The 23,633-nt window shown below is 36.7% G+C and overlaps 1 protein-coding gene across 4 annotated transcripts in view; it reads left to right on the top strand.

Annotated features, from left to right (window-relative positions):
* Positions 1–23,633, top strand: part of LOC126457884 (sorting nexin-8-like) — a 180,440-nt gene that overhangs the window by 111,170 nt on the left and 45,637 nt on the right. For 3 of the 4 annotated variants that reach the window (XM_050094557.1, XM_050094553.1, XM_050094556.1), the window contains one exon: positions 682–10,410. The exons of the other annotated variant lie outside the window; for it this stretch is intronic. In XM_050094557.1, the coding sequence (XP_049950514.1) occupies positions 682–789 (108 nt within the window). In that variant the 3' untranslated portion in view covers positions 790–10,410. Of the gene's footprint in view, positions 1–681; positions 10,411–23,633 lie in introns of those variants that run through there. 4 annotated transcript variants of the gene reach the window in all.

The following is a 23,633-nucleotide window of genomic DNA, read 5'->3' as shown; positions in this document are numbered from 1 at the left end:
AGATCTTCCTACCTTTCTTCGTATTCTTAGTTACAGTCATATTTAGTGATGCTGTAATTGCCTTATTATCACTGAATCCTCATTTTACACTGACTCCAAAAGTCCTATTACTCTGTTCTGTTAATGTCTAGCCATCTTTGTAAATAAACCTCTGTGTGTCATTATTTCCTCCTTTCTCCTTTCCCTGCTCCTGCTCCTGCTCCTCCTCCTCCTCCTCCTCCTCTTCCTCCTCCTCTTCTTCATCTTCATCTTCTTCTTCTTCTTCTTCTTCTACTACTACTACTACTACTACTACTACTACTTCTTATTTGCTTATGCTTCTCAGTTTGATGTTTCAGGTGATGTGACAACTTTGTTTCAGTTACATACTAACAATGTATTAGTAGATTACTTACCAACAGTGTTTCGTATCACACATTAATGTGTTAAGAGTAAAGTGTATTGTTCAAAAAGTATTATAATTAGGAATCATACTATGGTGGACTAGATTTGAAAAAGTACCATGTCATTTAAAAGTTTTAGATCAGCTTCTTGTGTTGGCTATATACATTTCGTAAAATTTGTAAATTTGCTTACTGTGTAGTTCATTTCTCTCTCTAACAGTTATTATTTTTGCCGTCAGCATTTAGTCAGTGTGCCAAGATATATTTATCAAGACTGCATCATTGTCTTCATTTGCAGCTGGCTGAGGTGTGGGAACTGATACAGCCAACTATAGTGAAGTGTCTTCCAGAAAACAGTCAGCATTTAAATGGTGACAGCCCTCTTGCAAATAATACCAACAGTTAGTGTTCTGCAGTAAGCACTTTGATGGATGTTTCCTACACTGATACTCAGTATGCAATTAGTGCTCTGTAGCTATATGTATGTATATTCAGAAACATTGTTATGATATACTTTGTTACTCTGATGTGTTGCTAAGTGCAATTCAGAGCCCAAAATTATGTACACTTAGCTGTTTTTGAGGGACCAGTTAATTTTTCTTAAAGGGTATGAAGCTTTTAGTACTTACATGTGTGTGGGAGGGCAGGGGAGGGCGTTTAGAGAGAAGGAGAACCCAATGTTTTCACTTTGGCACCACAGTCGCACTGTATTTATGGAAAGACTATTTTTTCACCAGATGACTGTTGAGATACTGGATATATACCTATGGTTATGAGATAGCTGCACTGTCCTAAATTATTATTGAGTCATGGCTAGTCTCAGCCTAAGATCATTCTCAAGTAGTATGTACAAAATTGTTACAGGTCACACAAATATTAGCAGCAACATTTTTGTGAGATGAAACTGAACTCTTGTTGCTTTTAGATTGTATGAAACTTCCAGTCTGTCAAATACAATTTCTAAAATGGGTTTGATTTCCTTTTTAGCATCTTTCACTTCCCCCACCCCCCAGTATCAGGCACACTTACACCCACATAGTACACAATTTTGTTGAACTTTGAGTAGATTGTTTTCAAATATTCTGTTCTTCAGTCCTTTTTAAATTATGGATAGAGATTCTTTAGTTTTCCACACCAAAAAAGTAGGCATCAGATGCACATCTGTCAGCAGTACTTTCTTTTTAACAAAAGCGTTGATTTAATCCAGTATACAAATTTGAAGGTTTTCAATTCTCTGTTTTCTTCAGAAAAATTTTCAGTTGTTCATAGAATAGTCTGTATTCTATTTACTGTGTAACATTAAAGTCTCTCATATCCATCATCATTTTTAATATTCTTCTTACAAATAGTGTACAGTAGCCAGACATCACCTACTGGACACTGTAAGCAGAACCCTACCACAGCCCTCAAAAAGCTGCACAGCACCTTAAACACTAAATTAACAACAAAGTTACAAACATTGTAGCTATAAATCTACCATCGTATCTTTGTAGTCTGCAGGTTGGAGCCAGGGATTATAACCTCTGACTGCAAGAAGCAAGTTCTCGCAAGTACCGTATTTTCTTTCATCTTGCACGACTCCTAATATTTATGTCCCTTCTGCCGAGGGTGCCTATTTGGTAGTTTCTGGAGAGGGAAGGGAGAGTATTTTTAATATCTTGGGAGATGAATGGTGACTTGCAAGTAACCATAAGAGTCTTTGTTCCAACCCTCTTAAAAACTGTATAATACTGACTTTTAAATGATTTTCTTGAAAGAAAAACGCCTGACTACACTAATTTTTCCTTTCCCTGAGAGGTGGCTTGTCTTGTTCTGGTTTTCCATGTACTATTTAAGAATGGCTTAAGTTCAGAACAACCCATAAAAAATAATAAATTATTGCAAAGAGCAGCTATAGCATAAACATGATTTTGTGATTTGTATTTTTGTGTATATTTAGTTGGCAGTAAGTATTCTGCTCCTGTTGTAGTTCTTTGGTAGCCAGTGCCAGACAAAACTACTATTGAATCATGTCGTCTAAAAGAAAAATAAACAAAAATTTTAATACCTTGCACTGACTGAAATTGACAGTGTATTTTGACTGTTACTTTTGCATTGCAAATGTAAAAGAGGGAACACTGCTGTATTGGACTGAAATATAAAAACCAGTATAAGACTAATTTAAGTTACTGGAATGTTTGGATGACACATCCATTGTTTTCTAACTAGGCTGGCATTACTGCAGAACCAGTAAATTTAGCACCACAAAGGAAAAGAGAAAGTTGATTTGAGAAGGTATCTGATGCAGCTTAGCATGGAGTGGAGTGACAGGAAGGAAGAGATCTTGAAATCAGAGTACATATACCTAAGAACTGTGTGAAAGGGGACTGACTAATGAAGACAAATGATGGAAGAAATTGTGGGAGGTGGGGGGCATATGTGAAAGATGAAAACATTGCGTTTCACAGCTGAAGCACTACCTGTTGACACCTAATTTACAGACTGTCTCAAAGCTTGCTTGGCAGCACATATATTGTTCTCATATCCACAAAAATTCTGCAGACCTAATAGGAGTGCACAATGACTGAGGTACAACTTGAAGTGTGAAAATACATTTAATTTGACTAAAACTGCGTGTTTCTCTTCCTCGTAGTATTAAACATAAAAAAATATTGCCAGAAATGAATAGAACCCACTGTAAGGCTTTTATTAGAAAATTATTGCAGTGTTTCAAAATGTGCAGTTTGTGGGAGGCGGAGTATATCACCATCAGAGCAAAAAGGGGTGCTCTGGTGACTGAATTGCCACAGATTCTGTTCTATCATCAGTAACCATTACTTTGTGTCTTTTTTACTTTCATCTGTTTTCAATTTGTAAGGGAGAATGGAGCATATTTACCATTTAGCATCTTTCTTTTAATCATTCTTTGGATTCATATGAAAAGGAGCTGTTAGCTGCCAATTCATATTTCTTGTTCATATTTGATTTGATGAACATATTCAGGATTGAACCACATTGTAAACTTCTGTAAAGCATTGTAACACAGGAAATTCCAATGGCAAGCAAAAAATTATTATTCAGTGTCGAAGATAGAACTGACATTGCCACAGGGCATAAAATTTTTTTGGAACATTCGGCTGGATATCGATGGGTGTGGGTAAAGGTAATAAATAGTACAGGGTGGGTTAAATCACAGAACGTGCTGGAAATGGCCACTGTTGACACTGTGCTCAGTTTATCAAACTGTGAGATGTAACAGCTCTGCCTCAAGGCTAGAGGTAGTGGCAGTTCAAATGATGTTCTATAGTTCCTCCACCATGTGTGGATTATTTGCATGCAACTGACTCCTCAGTTTGCCCACAGATAAAAATCACAGTGAGAGAGATTGAGTGTTCGAGGTGGCCAGGAGATTGCACTGCATCTGCTGATTGTCTTCTCCTCGCCGAATACTTTATGCAGTCGTGGCAAGGTCGTCAAGGCAGTGTGTGCTGTTGCTCTGTCATACTGAAAATACCCATATAGTTATTCATCTTCTGTGAGTTGATCTACAGATGGATTAAACAGTTTCTGGACATACAAGGTAGCATTAACAGTTTGGTAAAGAATCATCTTACTGTGCAGACACAAGATATTGCTGACCAAACATTATTCTTGAGATTATGCAACAGCTCTTCGAAGCACTTATGGGAATTATCTGTGCATAATGGTGCACGTTGCGTGATTTCACATCCTTGACAGGCTGAACCAGGCCTTATCTGAAACAAATGATGCATCAAAATCATGGTTTCCAGCATTTTCTGCGTTGGGCAGTTCTCCTGTTCATTAACAAGTGTAATTTCCCTGTTAGTTATATAAATATTTTCTGGGACCAGTTAATTTTGCCCACCCTGTATGTGTGAATCGAATGGGAAGAAGGTGCAATAGCTGGAAGCACTGGAGAGCACTGATTCATTTTAAGAAGGTATGGCAGTGTATAAACATTAGTACTGTAGGTGTGTGGCATTCTGTTTTCCTGAAAATAAGGAGAGCTTGCCATACATCAAGCTTTGTTTGTGAGTTATTGTTTAATCCCCAGTGTTTCATGTTATTTACTAGAATGTGAAATTTTTGTCTTTCGTCATGTCTTACTTTGGAACAATGACTGAACTGCAGTTCAAGAAATCTCTAGAAGAAACATTTAAAAAAGAAGGTAATAGGGTGGAAAGATGGAGTCTGTTCCTCCATGTTTTATTTTTACTCTGTTGCAAAGATTTTTGATTTGTCTAGTGGGAAGAGAGATTTCAGCTAAATCTTATCTTTGAGGAAAACATTAATTGAAACATTATTTGTATGCTTCCACCAGTTCATCTTTCGTGCTCAGTAGAGCATTTTATTGTAGAAAGAATAATTTAAGTTTCAAATGGTAAATGATTCAACTCACCATAAGAATACTAGAAAAAAAAAATATGCGCCCCCCCCCCCCCCACACACACACACACACACACTTGGGGGGGGGGGGGAGAAAAGAGAGATTGGGAGATTATACAGTAGGACCTTGATAATCTGGCATACTCTGGGATCTGTCAATACCAGATTATCACATATGCCAGATTATCAACGAAGTTTAGAAAAAGGGATACAAGCAAAATCTATAGTTTTGATATACAAAAACAGGAAACTTTTATTTATTACACACTACAGGAGAGATAGTATATAAAAATTAAAAATACCTAATACTTTTCTCTAAAACAGAGTAGAATTAAAAGTTGAATATTGCTCTGCTCTATTAAATCAGTTTAAAGCTCTAAGTTTTAGAAAATTCAACACATATAGGTAATACTTTATAAGTCATTTACAAAATAAAATGAGTATCCTTGATTTGAAAAGATCAAGAACAAATGAATTAATAAAAATTGTTACCAGAAATTTGGTGCAGTTTAGTTAGAATCACTATCTTTATGAATAGCACAGACATCTGACCTTCTCAAGGGTGCGGAATATGTTGGACTAGTATCTACCATTGATGGCTTGGTTGAAATTTTCTTCCACCATCTGGAACATGGCAGAAATGCTAATTTGTTTCTTTAATTGACGTCCTTTTTAACAACGATTATTTTTTGTGATATGCAGATTCATAGCTTCAGATGTGTTGTATTGTTTGCTATTTTCAGCAAATTTTGCAGAAGTGTTTAAAGCTTCTGAAGACTCAACCCAAGAAAGGGGAGTCGTAGGTTTTTCTTCTTTGCCACTCTGTTTGTAGTGCCTCCTGTATGTTGGAAACAATTTCTAATGTCATGCTGTCAGTAAGCTCTTCCTCGAAAGGTTAAGTTCTGTCGATGATAATCCATTGTCATCTACTTCTGCTGAAAATGCACTCAGTTCATTAATGGATTCAGGATTTATAACTCGTACAATTTCAGAGTGATTGGTTGTTGGCACATCATCATTTAAATCACTTTCCATATTGGTTTCTTAGATCAGTTTAGGCCATATTTTTCTCCAGACCCCATGCAGTGTTGTATTTTTCTCAGAGGTCCAAGCAATTGCATCTGTGAAATTAGCGTCTTTAATGGAATTAAAGACAATTGTTCCATTGTGTCAAAAATCGGAAATGTAAATTTCAAATCCCAACCTCTTTCATTAGAGATAAGAACAGCAACATGATAAATTCCAAGGAAAGAATTGTAGAAAGATGGAGAGAATACTCCACAGAACTCTTGAATCACCCAGACCCATACAAGGTGCTGCCTGCGGACGCTATGGAGGAAAGGAACAATGAGTAAGAAAGGAAAGTGTCTGAAGTAAATGTGAAGACTGCAATCGAAAAAATTCAGAAACAACAAGGCCCCAGTGCAGGATAGAATAGTGTGAGAATGAATCGAAGATGGAGATGGAGCTTGCACATAGAAATAAATGAACTGATCCAATTGATATGGAAGAATGAGTCATTGTCAGAAGAATGAAAATTGGCCATAATATGCTTGATATACAAGAAAGGAAGCAAAATGGAATGTGGTAATAACAGAGGCATCAACTTGCTGAATGTAACCTACAATATAATGTCTATCATTATCTTCAGAAAATTACAACCATTCATAGAGAAGAACATGCAGGAATACCACACTGGCTTTTGACCAAACCGATCAACAATAGATCACATTTTCACCCTAAGGCAATTGTTTGAATCGCAGGTAATATGATAAGTGTCTATAGTTTGTTTGTCAGTTTTCAATGTGCACATAACAGCACCCATAGGAACAGCCTACACAAGGCTCTGTGTGCCTTTGGAATACCAGAGAAGCTGGTAAGAATGGTTCAAACTTGTATGTCGATGGGTAAGAGGCAGCAGTGCATTCCTGAGGGATCACATCAAAAACATTAGAGATTGACACAGGTCTCAGACAATGGGATGCTCTCTCATGTGTTCCATTCAGTGTTGTCTTAGATAAAGTAATAACAGTATGTAGGTGACAGGAACGGGCTGGAGTACAGATGGATGGTAATTTAAGTTGTCTCACATATGCAGATGTTATAGTATTGCTAAGTGAATGAAACACGAGTTGAAAGAAATGTGCCAAAAAATGGACAGCCATGTACAAAAGGTTGGGCTAAAAGTGCATCAAGACAAAATGGTGTTCCTGTAGTTAGGAAGAAGACCTCTAATTTATAGTTTTTTATATAAAAATACAGAAAATAATTTAATATTTTGATCATATAGCATATTGCCTTTATAGTTCCCTCCAAAATTATTCAGATACCTTGATTGCAGGAACTAAACAATACAGTTCCTTCAGGTCTTGTATGTTTTCTGAAAGCTTATTTATAAATTATATGTAGAACTCAAAGGATTTTTAAATTTTCTTAGACTTAGTCTTTTTTGTGTTCTTTAAACATGTATTTACTCTATCTCTCTCATACATTTATGTAATTACATTTGTTAACAACTTGACAAATTGGAGTTACATGTAGAAAGTAAATCCAGTGTGCACTGCAGTCTAGTTTGAAGTGTTGGTGGAGTGTTCCTGAACTGAGAAAATTGATGGTGTTGCAGTGATATTTAATGAAAAAAAGCAAAATCATTTCACTTTGCTGATGCTGTTTGTCTTTGGGGTGTGTAGATAACTGCCAGGGTAATAGTAAACTTAGATGAAAATAAAGAAGTTAAGAAATTTGGTATCATATCCATAAAATTGTGAACAATCCATCACAGTTCTACTCTCATGGAATACATTTCAGATGATAACAAACCATTTGCTGAATATGTTTATTTTTTAAAATCAATCCTTAGTGTCACTGCAAACCGTTAAGTAATTCACTGAGGACATGGTGGATAGAAATTCAGTGCATTAAACTCGTGTTGAAGTTATGTCTTAATTTTGGCAGCTACTGTTTACTGGCATATATTATTTAACCTACATAAGTTTTATATTATTCTTGAAATGTTTACTGAATTTTTTACCCTTTGTCCTTAACAAAAAAAAAGCTATATACCATTACATCTCACTTCATTCCTACATCATTATTTTTTAAATGATGTATATTGTAATGGCTTTCGTAAGTACATTTTGGTTTCTTTGTGTTTTACATCACCTGTCATTTCACTGTCATTATCAGTTTGTCCCAGAATGTTGAATTTGATTGTACCAGAACTTAAGGCAAATAAAATATTGGTTTGAGAGCAGTAACTGAAGTAAAAGAAACTGTTAATGGAATTACAATGGAGCTAAATTCTAATCTCAGTTTAGATTTAGTTTATCTGGTCTGATAACTACTATTTTGTCCCATTTTGCTGAAAGCATTTGTTGTAAAGCAAGCAGTTGTTGCTTTCAGTCAGTAATTTGAAGACTGAGATGGTTTGTACAATTTGTTGGCAATCAGTTATACTGTAGAACATAAGTAAGTAAGTAAAATGTCAAACATTCCACTTACAAAACTACATGTTGTAAATTAGTACACATTGCACTTAATTCATACATTTTGTAATTAAAGTTCCTGTGGAAATCATGTTTGATATTGTACAGCGGACTAATTTCAGTTGAAATTAGGCAGCATAATATTTATATCTCCTAATGAAAGACTGATGTTTGTAAGCAACATGATGTGAACATTTGTAATATCTGGTAAATCAAGTATTGCTCCAAATGTATTGTGTGAATTGTGTGTGTCATTGTATCGGAATTGTGCAACCTATGTTTTCTATGTAATAATCCCCATTATTAAAACATAAATGAATTGCTATTTCATACATATCTTTAAAATACTTGTGTTTGAACACTCCGTCTTGACTTTGAGTGTTTCAAGAGATGGACTACAAAAACATATTTCTAATTTTACTTGACCAGTTGTATATATTGTATATGGTACAAATTTAAAGTTGTTGTTGAGAGTTTAAATAGCATTTTATTCATTGTTGGAATAAAGTTTATTGAAATATTATCTTTGCAATTATAATTTTAGTGTGTATAGTGAAAGAAAGTAAACTTGTATACAAATACTATTCAGTAGAGTTGAAATATTTTTAACTGTTTTTATATAATAAGAAAGTGATGATTCAGGATTGACACTGATTATTTTCCACTAAGAATTTAATTGCTGCTGGTACCAGTCAACTTTCACAATGTAACCAGTTAATACGGCGAATAATACTAGAGTACCCTAAAAAAATAACTTTTGGACAGACAGCTTACACCTTTGCACCCCATACTGCAACATGGACTTATTACTTACAGAGAAACTAGTTTTTGATTGCTCTTACTGAAGAGCTATTTACCAAAAATCATTCCCCAACAAATCTTTCATTACACATTTACCTTTTTACCTTCTGTGTTCCTGGACTGTAAATTGTTATACCAATATACTGGATGGATAATCAGCAGCATCCACACTAAATGATTACAGGGATGAGTGATGATGTGTTCATGCCAAACTGTCAGATCCTGGATCAAATTATTGCTGATGTGGATGTGCAGCTTGTTAGTAAATAATTTAATATTTCAGTAGCTCAGTTTTAATACTCACTCTCGGCTGTGTGTGATATAATTTCAGCTTTATGCTTAAAGCAGTCTTTAGTTGCTTCAAAAGGCCGGCCGGTGTGGCCGTGCGGTTCTAGGCGCCTCAGTCTGGAGCTGCGTGACCGCTTCGGTCGCAGGTTCGAATCCTTCCTCGGGCATGGATGTGTGTGATGTCCTTAGGTTAGTTAGGTTTAATTAGTTCTAAGGTCTAGGCGACTGATGACCTCAGAAGTTAAGTCGTATAGTGCTTAGAGCCATTTGAACCAGTTGCTTCAAAAACACGGTTTTGTGAGATGTTTTTTATGAAAGAAAAGTGAGTTGACAGATTTACTGGTCTAGTAAGTAGGTTACACTGTTCACCTTCCAATATTCACCCTAACACATCATTCAAATACAGTTTGTACGTTCATAGTCAAGTATAAGTAATGTTGTGGAATTGGCAGGGAGTAGTATGTTTGCAGTAAGTATAAGCATTAAGTCATTTAACACACACTGCGCTGTTGCTGTAATATTACATTAGTCACGGGAAAGAAGAAAATGCAACCACCGTTACACTGTGCAGCATTCCACATCGTTTTTGCATTTCAAATGTTACTGTTCCTGCTAAAAATCATAGGTTTGCTAATGCTTTTAGTTTATTACTCTAGCACTAGTTCACAGGTACTAAAAAAGTAAAGCAATATATTGATATATATCTTTGAGGTTCACAAATTGGCATTTACAGCTTTACACCTTCACTTTAATTTCTTAAGCCCAGGCCAAATGTCTAGGGTAGCAGTGTGTGCTTATTTGCTGTTACATTCATGTTTTTTTGGTTAAGCCTTGTTTTCCTGGGGTGGTACTGGTCGACATGGAAAACCTTTTCATGCCTCACCCGCATGAAATCTAAAAAATTTCCTGTATTTTTTCTATAACTGGCACAACTATTTTGTACGCAATCAAGGTACAACCTGACATGGACATTTGTGTCAGTCCTTTTAATGTTAATTAATTTTATGAAAGGTCCTCTTAGTGTTTCTTGTTTTTCTAGTGCTTGAAGATTGGATTTATGTCCTGAAACCCAGGTCATGTGCAAGACTTTATCCAAATAAATAATTTGTCAAGTGTAACTGGAGTGTTTTTATTAATCATGAAAATTTTTAGCAACAGTTGCTGATGTCTCACACAGAGTAAATTATTTCTGAAATAGTTCATATTTGCTTGCCTTTTGTTTGTTGTGTGTTCTGTGTATTCTGTCATTTGTTTAAGATAGTTTTTGGCACTTGTGTTATTAGTGTTATCTTGTATATCTAAATGGCAATGATAATGATGCAGAACTTCAAAAATTGATTGAAGAAGTACTTGTTGAAACTACGAATGATGGTTTTTCTGGTTTCGATAGTGACAATGACTATGAAATGCCAGAAAATAACCAATCCTGGTAAGTCTGGCGTCTTTCTAAATAAATATGGAACAAAGCCAGTCATGTGAAATGAGTGTAGCGTGACGTAGGTTTGTGTGTCGACCTGTTTTTCGCACTTTACCACACTGTGGCTCATTATGACAAATAGCTGGGTAGTATGTGGGATACACAAATAGCATTAATTAATGTCTTTTCAGTGTTATATTATAAATTTCCAATGTTTATTTCTTCTTTAGACTAAATAAGTAGTAAAAATGAATTGTTCAAAAAAAATTTTTTTTCTTGAAATCAGTGTGTAAACTTCATGACTTTGTGAAAACAATTTATCCTCTATGTACATGACTTGCTCAACATGACGTTGAAACTTCAACATTGACTACTAGGTTTTATATATCTCATACTAAACTTGCACTACAGCCATTGAAAATTAGCTGAAATTATTGGAAATCAGCCAGTGCCCAGAGGGTGGCATGCAGTGTAGCACTCAACGTGTTAACTGAGTGATAAGTTATACTAATATGTGAAAAGGAAATGCGCTTCTGCCTTGAGGAAGCACAATTTTTCTTGTTTTACTGGCAAATCTTCAATGGGTTTTAACAAGGCGGGAAGAGATTGCTACTTTTCCAGTCAAGAACAACTGCAAAGATGAGAAACATAGAAGTAGATATCCTCGGTGTAGCAAAGCAGCTTAAATCACTTAATAAAGGCAAGGCTTCCAGTCCAGATGGTATACCAGTCAGGTTCCTTTCAGAGTATGCAGATGCAATAGCTTCATATTTAGAAATTATATACAACTGCTCGCGCACAGAAAGTTCCTTACCTAAAGACTGGAAAGTTGCTCAAGTCACACCAATACCCAAAAAGGGAAATACGAGTAATCCGCGGAATTATAGGCCCATATCACTAACATCAATTTGCAGTAGGATGTTGGAACATATACTGTATTCGAACATTATGAAGTACTTTGAAGAAAACAATTTACTGATACATAGTCAGCATGGATTCAGAAAATATTCTTGCAGTACACATCTAGCTCTTTATACTCATGAAGTAGTGAGTGCTATCGACAGGGGAAGTCAAATTGACTCCATATTTTTAGATTTTCAGAAGGCTTTTGACATCGTTCTTTACAAGTGTCTTCTAACCAAACTGTGTGCCTATAGAATATTGCCTCAGTTGTGCGACTGGATTCATGATTTCCTGTCGGAAAGGTAACAGTTCGTAGTAATAGACATAAAGTCATCAAGTAAAACAGAAGTAATATCCGGCATTCCCCAAGGAAGTGTTATAGGCCCTCTATTGTTCCTGGTCTTTATTAATGACATAGGAAACACTCTTGGGTAGCCCTCATAGATTATTTGCAGATGATGCTGTCATTTACCATCTTGTAAAGTCATCAGATAACCAAATTTCAATCACCAGTTTTCTCCTCCGATTGCGAAAACATTCAGTTGGTACCCACCTACATAGGGAGAAATGATCATCATGATAAAATAAGAGAAATCAGGGCTCGCACAGAAAAATTTAAGTGCTCGTATTTCCCCTGCGCCATTAGAGAATGGAACGGTAGAGAGACAGCTTGAAGGTGGTTCATTGAACCCTCTGCCTGGTACTTAATGGTGAATAGCAGAGTAATCAAGTAGATGTGGATGTGTGTGTGTACACACACACACACACACACACACACACACACACACACACACACACACACACACACGGGGGCATTCTGGCCTGAGCTACCAGTTTGCAGTTGTGTGTGTGAGGTGTGCTTACTTGTGTGAATGATTGCTGTGTCTTTCACTTTCTTTTTCTGATGAAGGCTGTGGCTGAAATCTTATGTGTAAGTGTCTTTTAATTGTGCCTGTCTGCAAGATAATGTCATCTTTATGGTAAGTAGCAAACTACCTTTTCCTACATTGTTGATATTCCTACATGGAGTTTACAATGTTCAATCTGTTTTATTTGTTATTTGTTGAACAGTATATGAAGAATTTATGTATTATGGTATTTAACAGTTTTGGAGAATTATAGGATTTACATATGGCATCCTATTTGGTAAAGTATTCCAGAGAGTCCCCCATTCGGATCTCAGGCTGGCGCTACTCAGCAGGATGCCATCATCATAAGAAACAAAACTTGAATTCTACGGATTGGAGCATTGAATGTTAGATCCCTTTGTGAGGCAGGAATGTTAGAAAATTTAATAAAGGAAATGGATAAGTTTAAGTAAAGATATAATGGGAATTAGTGAAGTTCATTAGCTGCAAGAAAGAACTTCTGATCAAGGGAATTCATGGTTATAAATACAAAATCAAGTAGGGGTAATGCAGGAGTAGGTTTAGTAATGAATAATAAAATATAACTGTGGGTAAGCTACTGTGAACAGCATAGTGAATACATTATTGTAGCCAAGATAGACAAGAAACCCACACCCACCACAATAGTAAAAGTTTATATGCCAACTAGCACTGCAGATGATGAAGAGATTGAAGAAATGTATGATGAGATAAAAGAAATTTTTCAAATAGTTAAGGGAGAAGAAAATTTATTTTTGACAGGGGGGGGGGAGTCAAATTAGATAGTAGAAAAAGGAAGAGAAGGAAAAACTGCAGGTGAATAGGGACTGGCAACGGAGGGGGAGGAGGGGGGCGGGTTTGAAAGAGGAAGTCACTTGGTGGAATTTTACACAGAGCTTAATTTAATCATCACTAACAAGTGGTTTAAGAATCATGAAAGAATGCTGTATACGTGGAAGAGACCTGGAGATACCAGAAGGTTTAAGATTGATTATGCAATGAAAGACAGAATTTGGATTGTAAGACTCTGACCACAATTTATTGGTTATGAACTGTAGATTAAAACTGAATAAAATGCAAAAAGCAGAACATTAAGGAGACGGAACATGCATAAGTTGAAAGAACCAGAGGTTCCCGAGAGAGAGCATTAGGCAATGGTTGACTGGAACTGGGGTAAGGAATGCAACTGATGATTGTATGATGAAGCAAGCTGGGAATTTTTTTTTTATTCCCTCTTATTTTGCCATCTGCCTCCTTAAAATTCATTTTTTCAATTTGGAATGAATTACCATTAACATGCGTGAATATAATCTACATTTTCATAAGAGAGAAAGGTTGGTCCTCAGTTTTAAAGAATATAACACCAGATCTAATTTTGCACTTAGTTTCATGTATGTAACTGATTTTCTAATTTATTTTCACTGTGCCTATTTAGTATCTTTCAGTATAGGGTGAAATCGGTAACTATTTCGTAACTTCAATTCTATTGTTGATGTATAAACAAATATAAATTATGTGCTGATTACGAACAATAGTGTACAAACAATAACAAATAATAGTATTATTATAGGATCTACTTGGCTTTATTTGAAAACATGTTAGCAAAGTCAGCCCTTAATTAATTCCAAAGTAATTAACAGTTTTGTCTGAAGTATTGTTTGTGTAATTATATGTGTTAATTTCATGATTTAAACAAATAATTTGGCTTAACCCCGGTAGTAGAAGAAACTGTTAAAAATATGTATTCAGTCAATCTAGTGAATTAAGTTTTAATTGTACTTTATGTAAATTTAACTCTGAACAATGTGTAGTTTCAGCACCTATTATTGTGAGGATATATAAGGGCCCAGTTTTTGGTCACGAGACAGTCGGTCCACAGCCGAATTCCAGACAAGAAACCTGTATTGAATAGAACTACAACAATGCTTCAACTTAACCATGAAATAAGTATTAAACAATTAGGCCATGTGTAGAAACAATGACAGTGTGGCCAGGTTTCACTGCTCATAGATGTTCAACAGGAAACTATTGTAGCAGTATGTGGAGGTTTGCCAGCAAACTAATAATGAGGTGTATCAAAAGTTAAACAATAGTACACTGGCCATATAACTGTTTATTATTAGAGGGTTGTGAACAGTCAAATTAAAGTATTGTGAAACACAACTGTGCATCTGTCAGCTACATCATTCACAGCAGTCAGTGTCCAAATGACAAACCCCATTTTTCAGCCAGTGTAGCAACGCAGTACATCAACACAGAGGACAACATAACAAAGAAAATAAAGCAGGCAGAACCGCTACAAATCGGTAGCTATAAGAGATGAATGAATGGTGAAAGCAGCAGAGGAACAAACGGTTAAATACACAAGAGATTTTGAACTGAACTGATAAAAGGAGGAAATATAAAAATGCAGAAAGTGAAACAGGTGAAAGGGAAAACAAAATTGAAAACATGAGATGACCAGAAGTGTAAATGCATGGCTAGAGAATAAACATAATAATACAGAAACATATACCACTAGGGGAAAGGTAAATACTGCCTACAGGAAAATTAAGAGGCCTGTGGAGATAAGAGAAGCAGCACTATGAATACCGAGAGTGCAGATGGTACACCAGTCCTAAGCAAAGAAGGGAAAGTTGAAAGGTGGAATGAATATATAGAGCGTCTATACAAGGGGGATGAACTTGCAGGCAAATATTATAGATATGGAAGAGGATGTAGATGAAGAGGAGCTGAGAGACATGATAATGTGAGAAGAATTTGACAGAGCAATGCAAGACCTAAAGCAAAACCAGGTCCTGGGTGTAGATGAAATTCCGGCAGACCTACTGATAGCCTTGGGGAAGCCAGCCACGACAAAACTCTTGCATGCATGGGACAGGGGAAATACCCTCTGACTTAAAGAAGAATGTAGTAATTCCAATTCCAAAGAAAGCTGGTGCTGACAGGTGTAAATATTACTAAACTATCAGTTTAATAAGTCACGGTTGAAAAATTGAAGGGGTCGGAGAGATATAGTCATAAGCCACATCGAACTAGTTTTGAGATACAGCGAGTTTAAGGTTCCACAGAGGTCTGAAAATGTTTAATACAAAATAGAAACCTTATTTCTACTGCAAACACTTGCTTAATACTTGTGAAGCATGTTGTTAAATAGTCAACTATCTGCATGCTATAAAATATTAATTTTAGAATGATTCTAATTAAGATGTAGTCAACAGTGGCTTATGACTATATCTCCCAAAAGAATTGTTTAAAACATAAAGTATGAATTCGTAAGGATTTATTTTAACTACTCTTACACAGCAAGCAGAATATATAATTTTTACTCGTTAATATATACATATCAGGTATCTGAGAAGTATAAATTACTTTTTCATTGATACAGTTACATCAAGAAAGTTCCTCTACCTCATCATTGTACATGTTATTTGCAGTACATGACCGAAAGAAATCTTGATCTGCTGTAGGTATGTATGGCATAAGAGACAGTACATCATCAATTTTTTTCTGCTTAATTGGTACAGCTTTCTGTACTTTATTGGCAGGTTATATGGATTTGGTTCAACCAGCCTTCCTTTCTGACATGAATATCCACTGACATGAAAGCTCCTATGCCTGAATAAGAGTGCTTTACACTTAGGTTGAAGGGATCTTCAGACTCAAACTTAAATTGAGTAGCTTCACTGAAATGGTGGGGATCTCCAGATGTGGATTCTGTATGTTTTGAGATCAATGTCTTCAGGCTTTCCAAACTTCTGAAGTCTTCTCTTTCCATTTTAGTTACAATGAAATGTTTTGGACTTGCAGATTTTATTACTTCTGCCCATTCATCTGGAGTGTACACTATTGGAAGTCTGTTTCTTGCATACCATTCAGTGTGACCAAAATCACGATCGCAAGGTAGCATGGTGTGATCTACCTCAAGGAAGTAATGCTGGACAGAATCAAATCTTTTGGTAGCAACAAGGGACCTTTCCAAAGCAATAATAGTCCAATTCTTTGCCTGACCCTTGCAGTTGTCTGTGATTATGTGGAGATGTTATCTCCAAGTACTTCAATAAGCAGCTCCCAACCTCATCTGAATCCCATCCTCCATCTTTCTCGCTCCACAGAAACATATAACCCTTACTTGCTCCACAGTCATGGATACCATAGTTGTATGTCCACATTTTCCTCTTGTAAAATGCTGGACCAACTGTTAGTTTAGGTGTGGGGAACGTTTCCTGCATGTCCATTGCTATCACATGGTGCTCTTTTGAATTTTCTTTAGCCAGAGCAGTTAAAGACGCAATCATATTTTGTCCTCTGTCAGCCTTTTTGAGATGCAGTTCATATTGTTGTTTCTTTTCTGTGACTTCTTCTGCACATAATTCTGGGTTATTTATTGCAATTAGAAATCCATCACATTTTGAACAGGTGTCACATTTTGGTAGTTTGAGGCCTATGTTAAATTCAGATACGAAAATTTCTCTGAATTTACTTTCAGATACTGCAGGAACCTGCTTTTCCTTGCAGTATTCTGAGTATGTATCTCGAAATAAGGAAGCAATTGTGAGATCACAATCCAAATACACTTTATTGGGGTTCTGTTGCCTACTGTAATGACTGTTACATTTCGGTATGGCGTTGAGAAATTCTCTAACACTTTGTACAGCTTCATCTTGAAATTTATGTGGGTAGTTTCCATGTTTTCCTGAAAGAAAAAAAAAGATGAGCTTATATCCTCTTCATAACAGAAATATTTGTATAGTACTCAGTTTGAGTACATTCCTAACTTATAGCACAGAGTAACATACAAACCTCTTCCATCTTCTTTTGGCACTGCAAATCCCTGCTTCATTTGAGGTTTTAAATTCCTCACTCTTCATGCATGTATCTGTAAGCCATGAACCCTTAGGAAAGCTTCCTTGCAGATCATAACTTCTATTCCGCATACCCTCACATTATAAGAAAAAATAACATCCCTGGATGATATTTTCTTGGAAGTCTTTTTGGGATAGCTTTGAAAGAAATTGTGACAAATATAACAAAATGAAATAAATATACAAAATATTAAACCATTTGTATTTAAATAGTGAAACGTCCGCTTCTTTGGTTCCATTTTCATACAGCTCATCAGGTAAGTATTCTGGGCATTAAAGTTTCCTATGTCCCAAAATGAACGAAAAATGTTTTCTTCCTCTCCAAGCAGTTTTGTGAAGCATTTACTTAAACAAGTACAGGGACTTCCTATGGTAGCAGCCTGAATAGTCTTGTGGGTTTTTAAAGACTTATACTGCTGACCATTATTTCGGCGACGTTTTGCTTTATTTTTCTTCCACTGATCAATATTTCGCTTCGTTTTCTGTGAAGGCTTTGGTTTTTCGGGTGATTCTTCATTTATTCTACTTATTTCAAGCTATAATATGAAGAGCAAAATAGTCTAAGAATCTGCGTGAGATATAGTCATAAGTCATACAAAACATTAAATTTCGCTAAAATCACATTAATGAGAAAATATTTTTTACGCATCTTTTGTCTTTGAAACTACATTATTGCATCATTAAGCAGTAATATAAATGTGCCCATCAAGTTTCATCATTAACTCACAGGATGGCTGTCAAATGCGCTGGCAATGTTGAAAGGAACAAAGTCGCAAGCCACAGGAAATTAATCACCAAAAATAAACCGTTGTAGGATAAACCACTCAATTATTAGCACTTTAAGAACATGTATGTAGGGTAAATTATGTATCCTCAATACTTTCCTTGCTTGAAGTATATTCTAACACAAAACATACTAGAATATTAAAGTAACATTATACTACAATTACAAAAGTTTTATACAGGGCTACTACAAATGATTGAAGCGATTTCATAAATTCACTGTAGCTCCATTCATTGACATATGGTCACGACACACTACAGATACGTAGAAAAACTCATAAAGTTTTGTTCAGCTGAAGCCGCACTTCAGGTTTCTGCCGCCAGAGCGCTCCAGAGAGCAGTGAGACAAAATGGCGACAGAAGCCGAGAAAGCGTATGTCGTGCTTGAAATGCACTCACATCAGTCAGTTATAACAGTGCAACAACACTTCAGGACGAAGTTCAACAAAGATCACCAACTGCTAACTCCATTCGGCGATGGTATGCGCAGTTTAAAGCTTCTGGATGCCTCTGTAAGGGGAAATCAACGGGTCGGCCTGCAGTGAGCGAAGAAACGGTTGAAAGCGTGCGGGCAAGTTTCACGTGTAGCCGCGGAAGTCGACGAATAAAGCAAGCAGGGAGCTAAACGTACCACAGTCGACGGTTTGGAAAATCTTACGGAAATGGCTAAAGCAGAAGCATTTCTTAAACAGGAGATTGGAAAACCGATGGATCGGTCGTGGTGGAGATCATGATGAACAATTCGTGTCATGGCCTCCACGTTCTCCCGACTTAACCCCATGCGATTTCTTTCTGTGGGGTTATGTGAAAGATTCAGTGGTTAAACCTCCTCTACCAAGAAACGTGCCAGAACTGCGAGCTCGCATCAATGATGCTTTTGAACTCATTGATGGGGACATGCTGCGCTGAGTGTGGGAGGAACTTGATTATTGGCTTGATGTCTGCCGAATCACTAAAGGGGCACATATCGAACATTTGTGAATGCCTAAAAGAACTTTTTGAGTTGCTTTTGAACTCATTGATGGGGACATGCTGCGCCGAGTGTGGGAGGAACTTGATTATTGGCTTGATGTCTGCCGAATCACTAAAGGGGCACATATCGAACATTTGTGAATGCCTAAAAGAACTTTTTGAGTTTTTGTATGTGTGTGCAAAGCATTGTGAAAATATCTCACAAGGGGAGGCCACCAATTGTGAAATTCAGATTAGATTCATACTGCGCATAATAAAAGCTCATGGCCAAAGGTGTAATTTGGCAAAGCACCAAGATGCACTTCTCAGCCGTTGTCGAGAAAATCGACAGTTAAAAGAAACCGTTACGGTGAAATACTCTCTACGATTAATAATTTTCTACAGCGTCGTGGCGCAGCGGTAAGCGCTCGGGTTTGTAATCCGAAGGTCGCCAGATCGAATCTCGCACCATGCAACTTTTTTTTTATTATTAGTTTTTTGTAAAATTGTACCGCCTCCATTTTTGCCTTTTTTTTTAACAGGGTGTACCAAAGCTCTCCCGTCCGCACTGATATTCGACGATGTTATAAGTTGCACTAGGACCGCATCTACCTTCTTTTGAAGTTAGCACGCAACTACGCTGTTATGCGGCAGCTCGTTTCGGCCCATTCAACATCTGTCCTTCAAGTGTAACAAGCAGTAACGGAGTTTATATTTCATACCTGCCACAGCAAATTTGTGTTCATGGTGTCTCTATTCTAATTCGAACGTTTGACTTACGCTATACGTATTCGTTTCGGAATATCGTTTCTACATCTTCTGTTAACTATACGTGGATAACATTATGTAGATAATTAATAACATTTGTGGAAGTGAAATACAACTTTGTTTGCGGAAAACATAATGATGTTCGAAGTCGCCAGTTTTTCCACGACAAACGACTTTCAACAACTTATTATATGCATAATTGTTGCAACTGATTCCCGGGAATTATATATATATATATAATTTTTTTTTTTTTTTTTTTTTTTTGGAATGGTGCGAGATTCGATCCGAAATCGTAGAGAGTATTTCACCGCAACGGTTTCTTTTAACCGTCGATTTTCTCATTTTCTTGACAACGGCTGAGAAGTGCATCTTGGTGCTTTGCCACATTACACCTCTGGCCATGAGCTTTTATTATGCGCAGTATGAATCGAATGTGAATTTAACAATTGGCGGCCTCCCCTTGTGAAATAATAAAGCTATTGTAGAGATGTGAAATCGCTTCAATCATTTGTAATAACCCTGTACTTTATTTTCCATGTGAAATAAGTTGCTTAAAAATATGTAAAATTTTACCAGTTATTGGCACAATTTTCCAGTAGTTGGCATGCACATTACCAGTCATTGGCACCCCCAATTTATAACGACTTTACTTATTATAAATAATATTATTACTCACAACTAGCTATCACAAGCTGTTCCTAATACTTGGTAATGCAATAGAAGCTGAAAATTAAGAAAATATAGAAAAACTGAGAATCAATTTATTAATTCAGTAAAATTACATAACACTCTATACAAATACAACTATGCATTACAGAAACACCAAATTGAGTTTGTTCTCAGTCGTTTCCTTTGTGTGAGTACTATTCCTGAAGAACTGCTATGCATAGGCTTTTGTGTGATGCAAGCAGTAAGAATTTATTCCGCCGATTCAGAGAAATCAAGCAGAGGATCAAGTAGGTAAAAAGACGAGGGCTAATAGAAATCCTTGGGTAACAGAAGAAATATTGAATTTAATTGATGAAAGGAGAAAATATAAAAATGCAGTAAATGAAGCAGGCAAAAAGGAATACAAACGTCTCAAAAATAAGATCGACAGGAAGTGCAAAATGGCTAAGCAGGGATGGCTAGAGGACAAATATAAGGATGTAGAGGCTTGTCTCACTAGGGGTAAGATAGATACTGCCTACAGGAAAATTAGAGAGACTTTTGGAGAGAAGAGAACCACTTGTATGAATATCAAGAGCTCAGATGGCAACCCAGTTCTAAGCAAAGAAGGGAAGGCAGAAAGGTGGAAGGAGTATATAGAGGGTTTATACAAGGGCGATGTACTTGAGGACAATATTATGGAAATGGAAGAGGATGTAGATGAAGATGAAATGGGAGATAAGATACTGCGTGAAGAGTTTGACAGAGCACTGAAAGACCTGAGTCGAAACAAGACCCCGGGAGTAGACAACATTCCATTAGAACTACTGATGGCCTTGGGAGAGCCAGTCATGACAAAACTCTACCATCTGGAGAGCAAGATGTTTGAGACAGGCGAAATACCCACAGACTTCAAGAAGAATATAATAATTCCAATCCCAAAGAAAGCAGGTGTTGACAGATGTGAAAATTACTGAACTAGCAGTTTAATAAGTCACAGCTGCATAATACTAACGCGAATTCTTTACAGACGAATGGAAAAACTAGTAAAAGCCGACCTCGGGGAAGATCAGTTTGGATTCTGTAGAAATGTTGGAACACGTGAGGCAATACTGACCCTACAACTTATCTTAGAAGCTAGATTAAGGAAGGACAAACCTACATTTCTAGCATTTGTAGACTTAGAGAAAGCTTTTGACAATGTTGACTGGAATACTCTCTTTCAAATTCTGAAGGTGGTAGGGGTAAAATACAGGGAGCGAAAGGCTATTTACAATTTGTACAGAAACCAGATGGCAGTTATAAGAGTCGAGGGGCATGAAAGGGAAGCAGTGGTTGGGAAAGGAGTGAGACAGGGTTGTAGCCTGTCCCCGATGTTATTCAATCTGTATATTGAGCAAGCAGTAAAGGAAACAAAAGAAAAATTCGGAGTAGGTATTAAAATTCATGGAGAGGAAGTAAAAACTTTGAGGTTCGCCGATGACATTGTAATTCTGTCAGAGACTTCAAAGGATTTGGAAGAGCAGTTGAACGGAATGGACAGTGTCTTGAAAGGAGGATATAAGATGAACATCAACAAAAGCAAAACGAGGATAATGGAATGTAGTCAAATTAAATTGGTTGATGCTGAGGGGATTAGATTAGGAAATGAGACACTTAAAGTAGTAAAGGAGTTTTGCTATTTAGGGAGTAAAATAACTGATGATGGTCGAAGTAGAGAGGATATAAAATGTAGACTGGCAATGGCAAGGAAAGCGTTTCTGAAGAAGAGAAATTTGTTAACATCGAGTATAGATTTAAGTGTCGGGAAGTCGTTTCTGAAAGTATTTGTATGGGGTGTAGCCATGTATGGAAGTGAAATATGGACGATAAATATTTTGGACAAGAAGAGAATAGAAGCTTTCGAAATGTGGTGCTACAGAAGAATGCTGAAGATAAGGTGGGTAGATCACGTAACTAATGAGGAGGTATTGAATAGGATTGGGGAGAAGAGAAGTTTGTGGCACAACTTGACTAGAAGAAGGGATCGGTTGGTAGGACATGTTTTGAGGCATCAAGGGATCACAAATTTAGCATTGGAGGGTAGCGTGGAGGGTAAAAATCGTAGAGGGAAACCAAGAGATCAATACACTAAGCAGATTCAGAAGGATGTAGGTTGCAGTAGGTACTGGGAGATGATGAAGCTTGGAGATATGGATGAAAAACATTAGCTATGAACTCAAAGAAAACTTCAGATTTCATCCATCCATTGTCGTTTCTCCCAATGCCCCACATTTCAGAAACCTTGCTGATAACATTGGTAGGAATTCTCTGATAGGGGTAAATTATCATTGGAGGGCGCATCTTTCCGTCTGCTGAGAATGTGCACATGACAGTGAGAGTAGCTTTGGCTGGACCTTTCTCTACTTCATAGACATTTTTACAGCCCGTGGGTGCAAGTACAAGATCTTTCTTAGGGCATAGAACAAAATTAGTTTCATCGCCATTGAAAATACAGCTTGGACATGACAGCACATCAAATACATTTGCCTCCTTAAGGAGGTCTTCTGTGGACGTAAACCATCCTCTCACGTCTTGTTCACTGACACAAGCACTTGCAGCAGTTACACCCTCAGGTGTTCTTTCAGAAACTTCCGGATGCCTTTTTAAAAAGGCACAATACCATTTGTTACCAGGGGTGTCATCCTTAAAAGGATTAGGACGTTTACTGTTATGAAGAAATTCTCGCACGCTTGCCTGAATATCTTGTTTTCGCTGTGGGAATGCCTTCCGAGCACATTCAAAGATCCACCTGAAAAGATAATTAAGAATATTGTCAGATATAATGAATTAGCTTAAAAAAAAAAAATAAAAATAAAAAAAAAATTGTCAATGAGTCAATCTACAGGGGTAGCAATACTCACCAAACAAGGGTGTTTTCCTCCTCTGTGCTCAGTATAGGCGCTGGCCCATGGGATGTTTTGGTATATTTATTACTCAGCCAGAATTGTAATGTTGATCTGGGAATCCCGTACATTCTGGACGCTGCTTTGAATGAGATGCCTTTCTTTACTTCTTGGAGGGCTTTC

Source organism: Schistocerca serialis, chromosome 2, assembly GCF_023864345.2.
Source record: "Schistocerca serialis cubense isolate TAMUIC-IGC-003099 chromosome 2, iqSchSeri2.2, whole genome shotgun sequence".
NCBI lineage: Eukaryota > Metazoa > Arthropoda > Insecta > Orthoptera > Acrididae > Schistocerca > Schistocerca serialis.
Note: the sequence above shows the minus strand (reverse complement) of the source record. Positions and strands in the feature narration are given on the sequence as shown.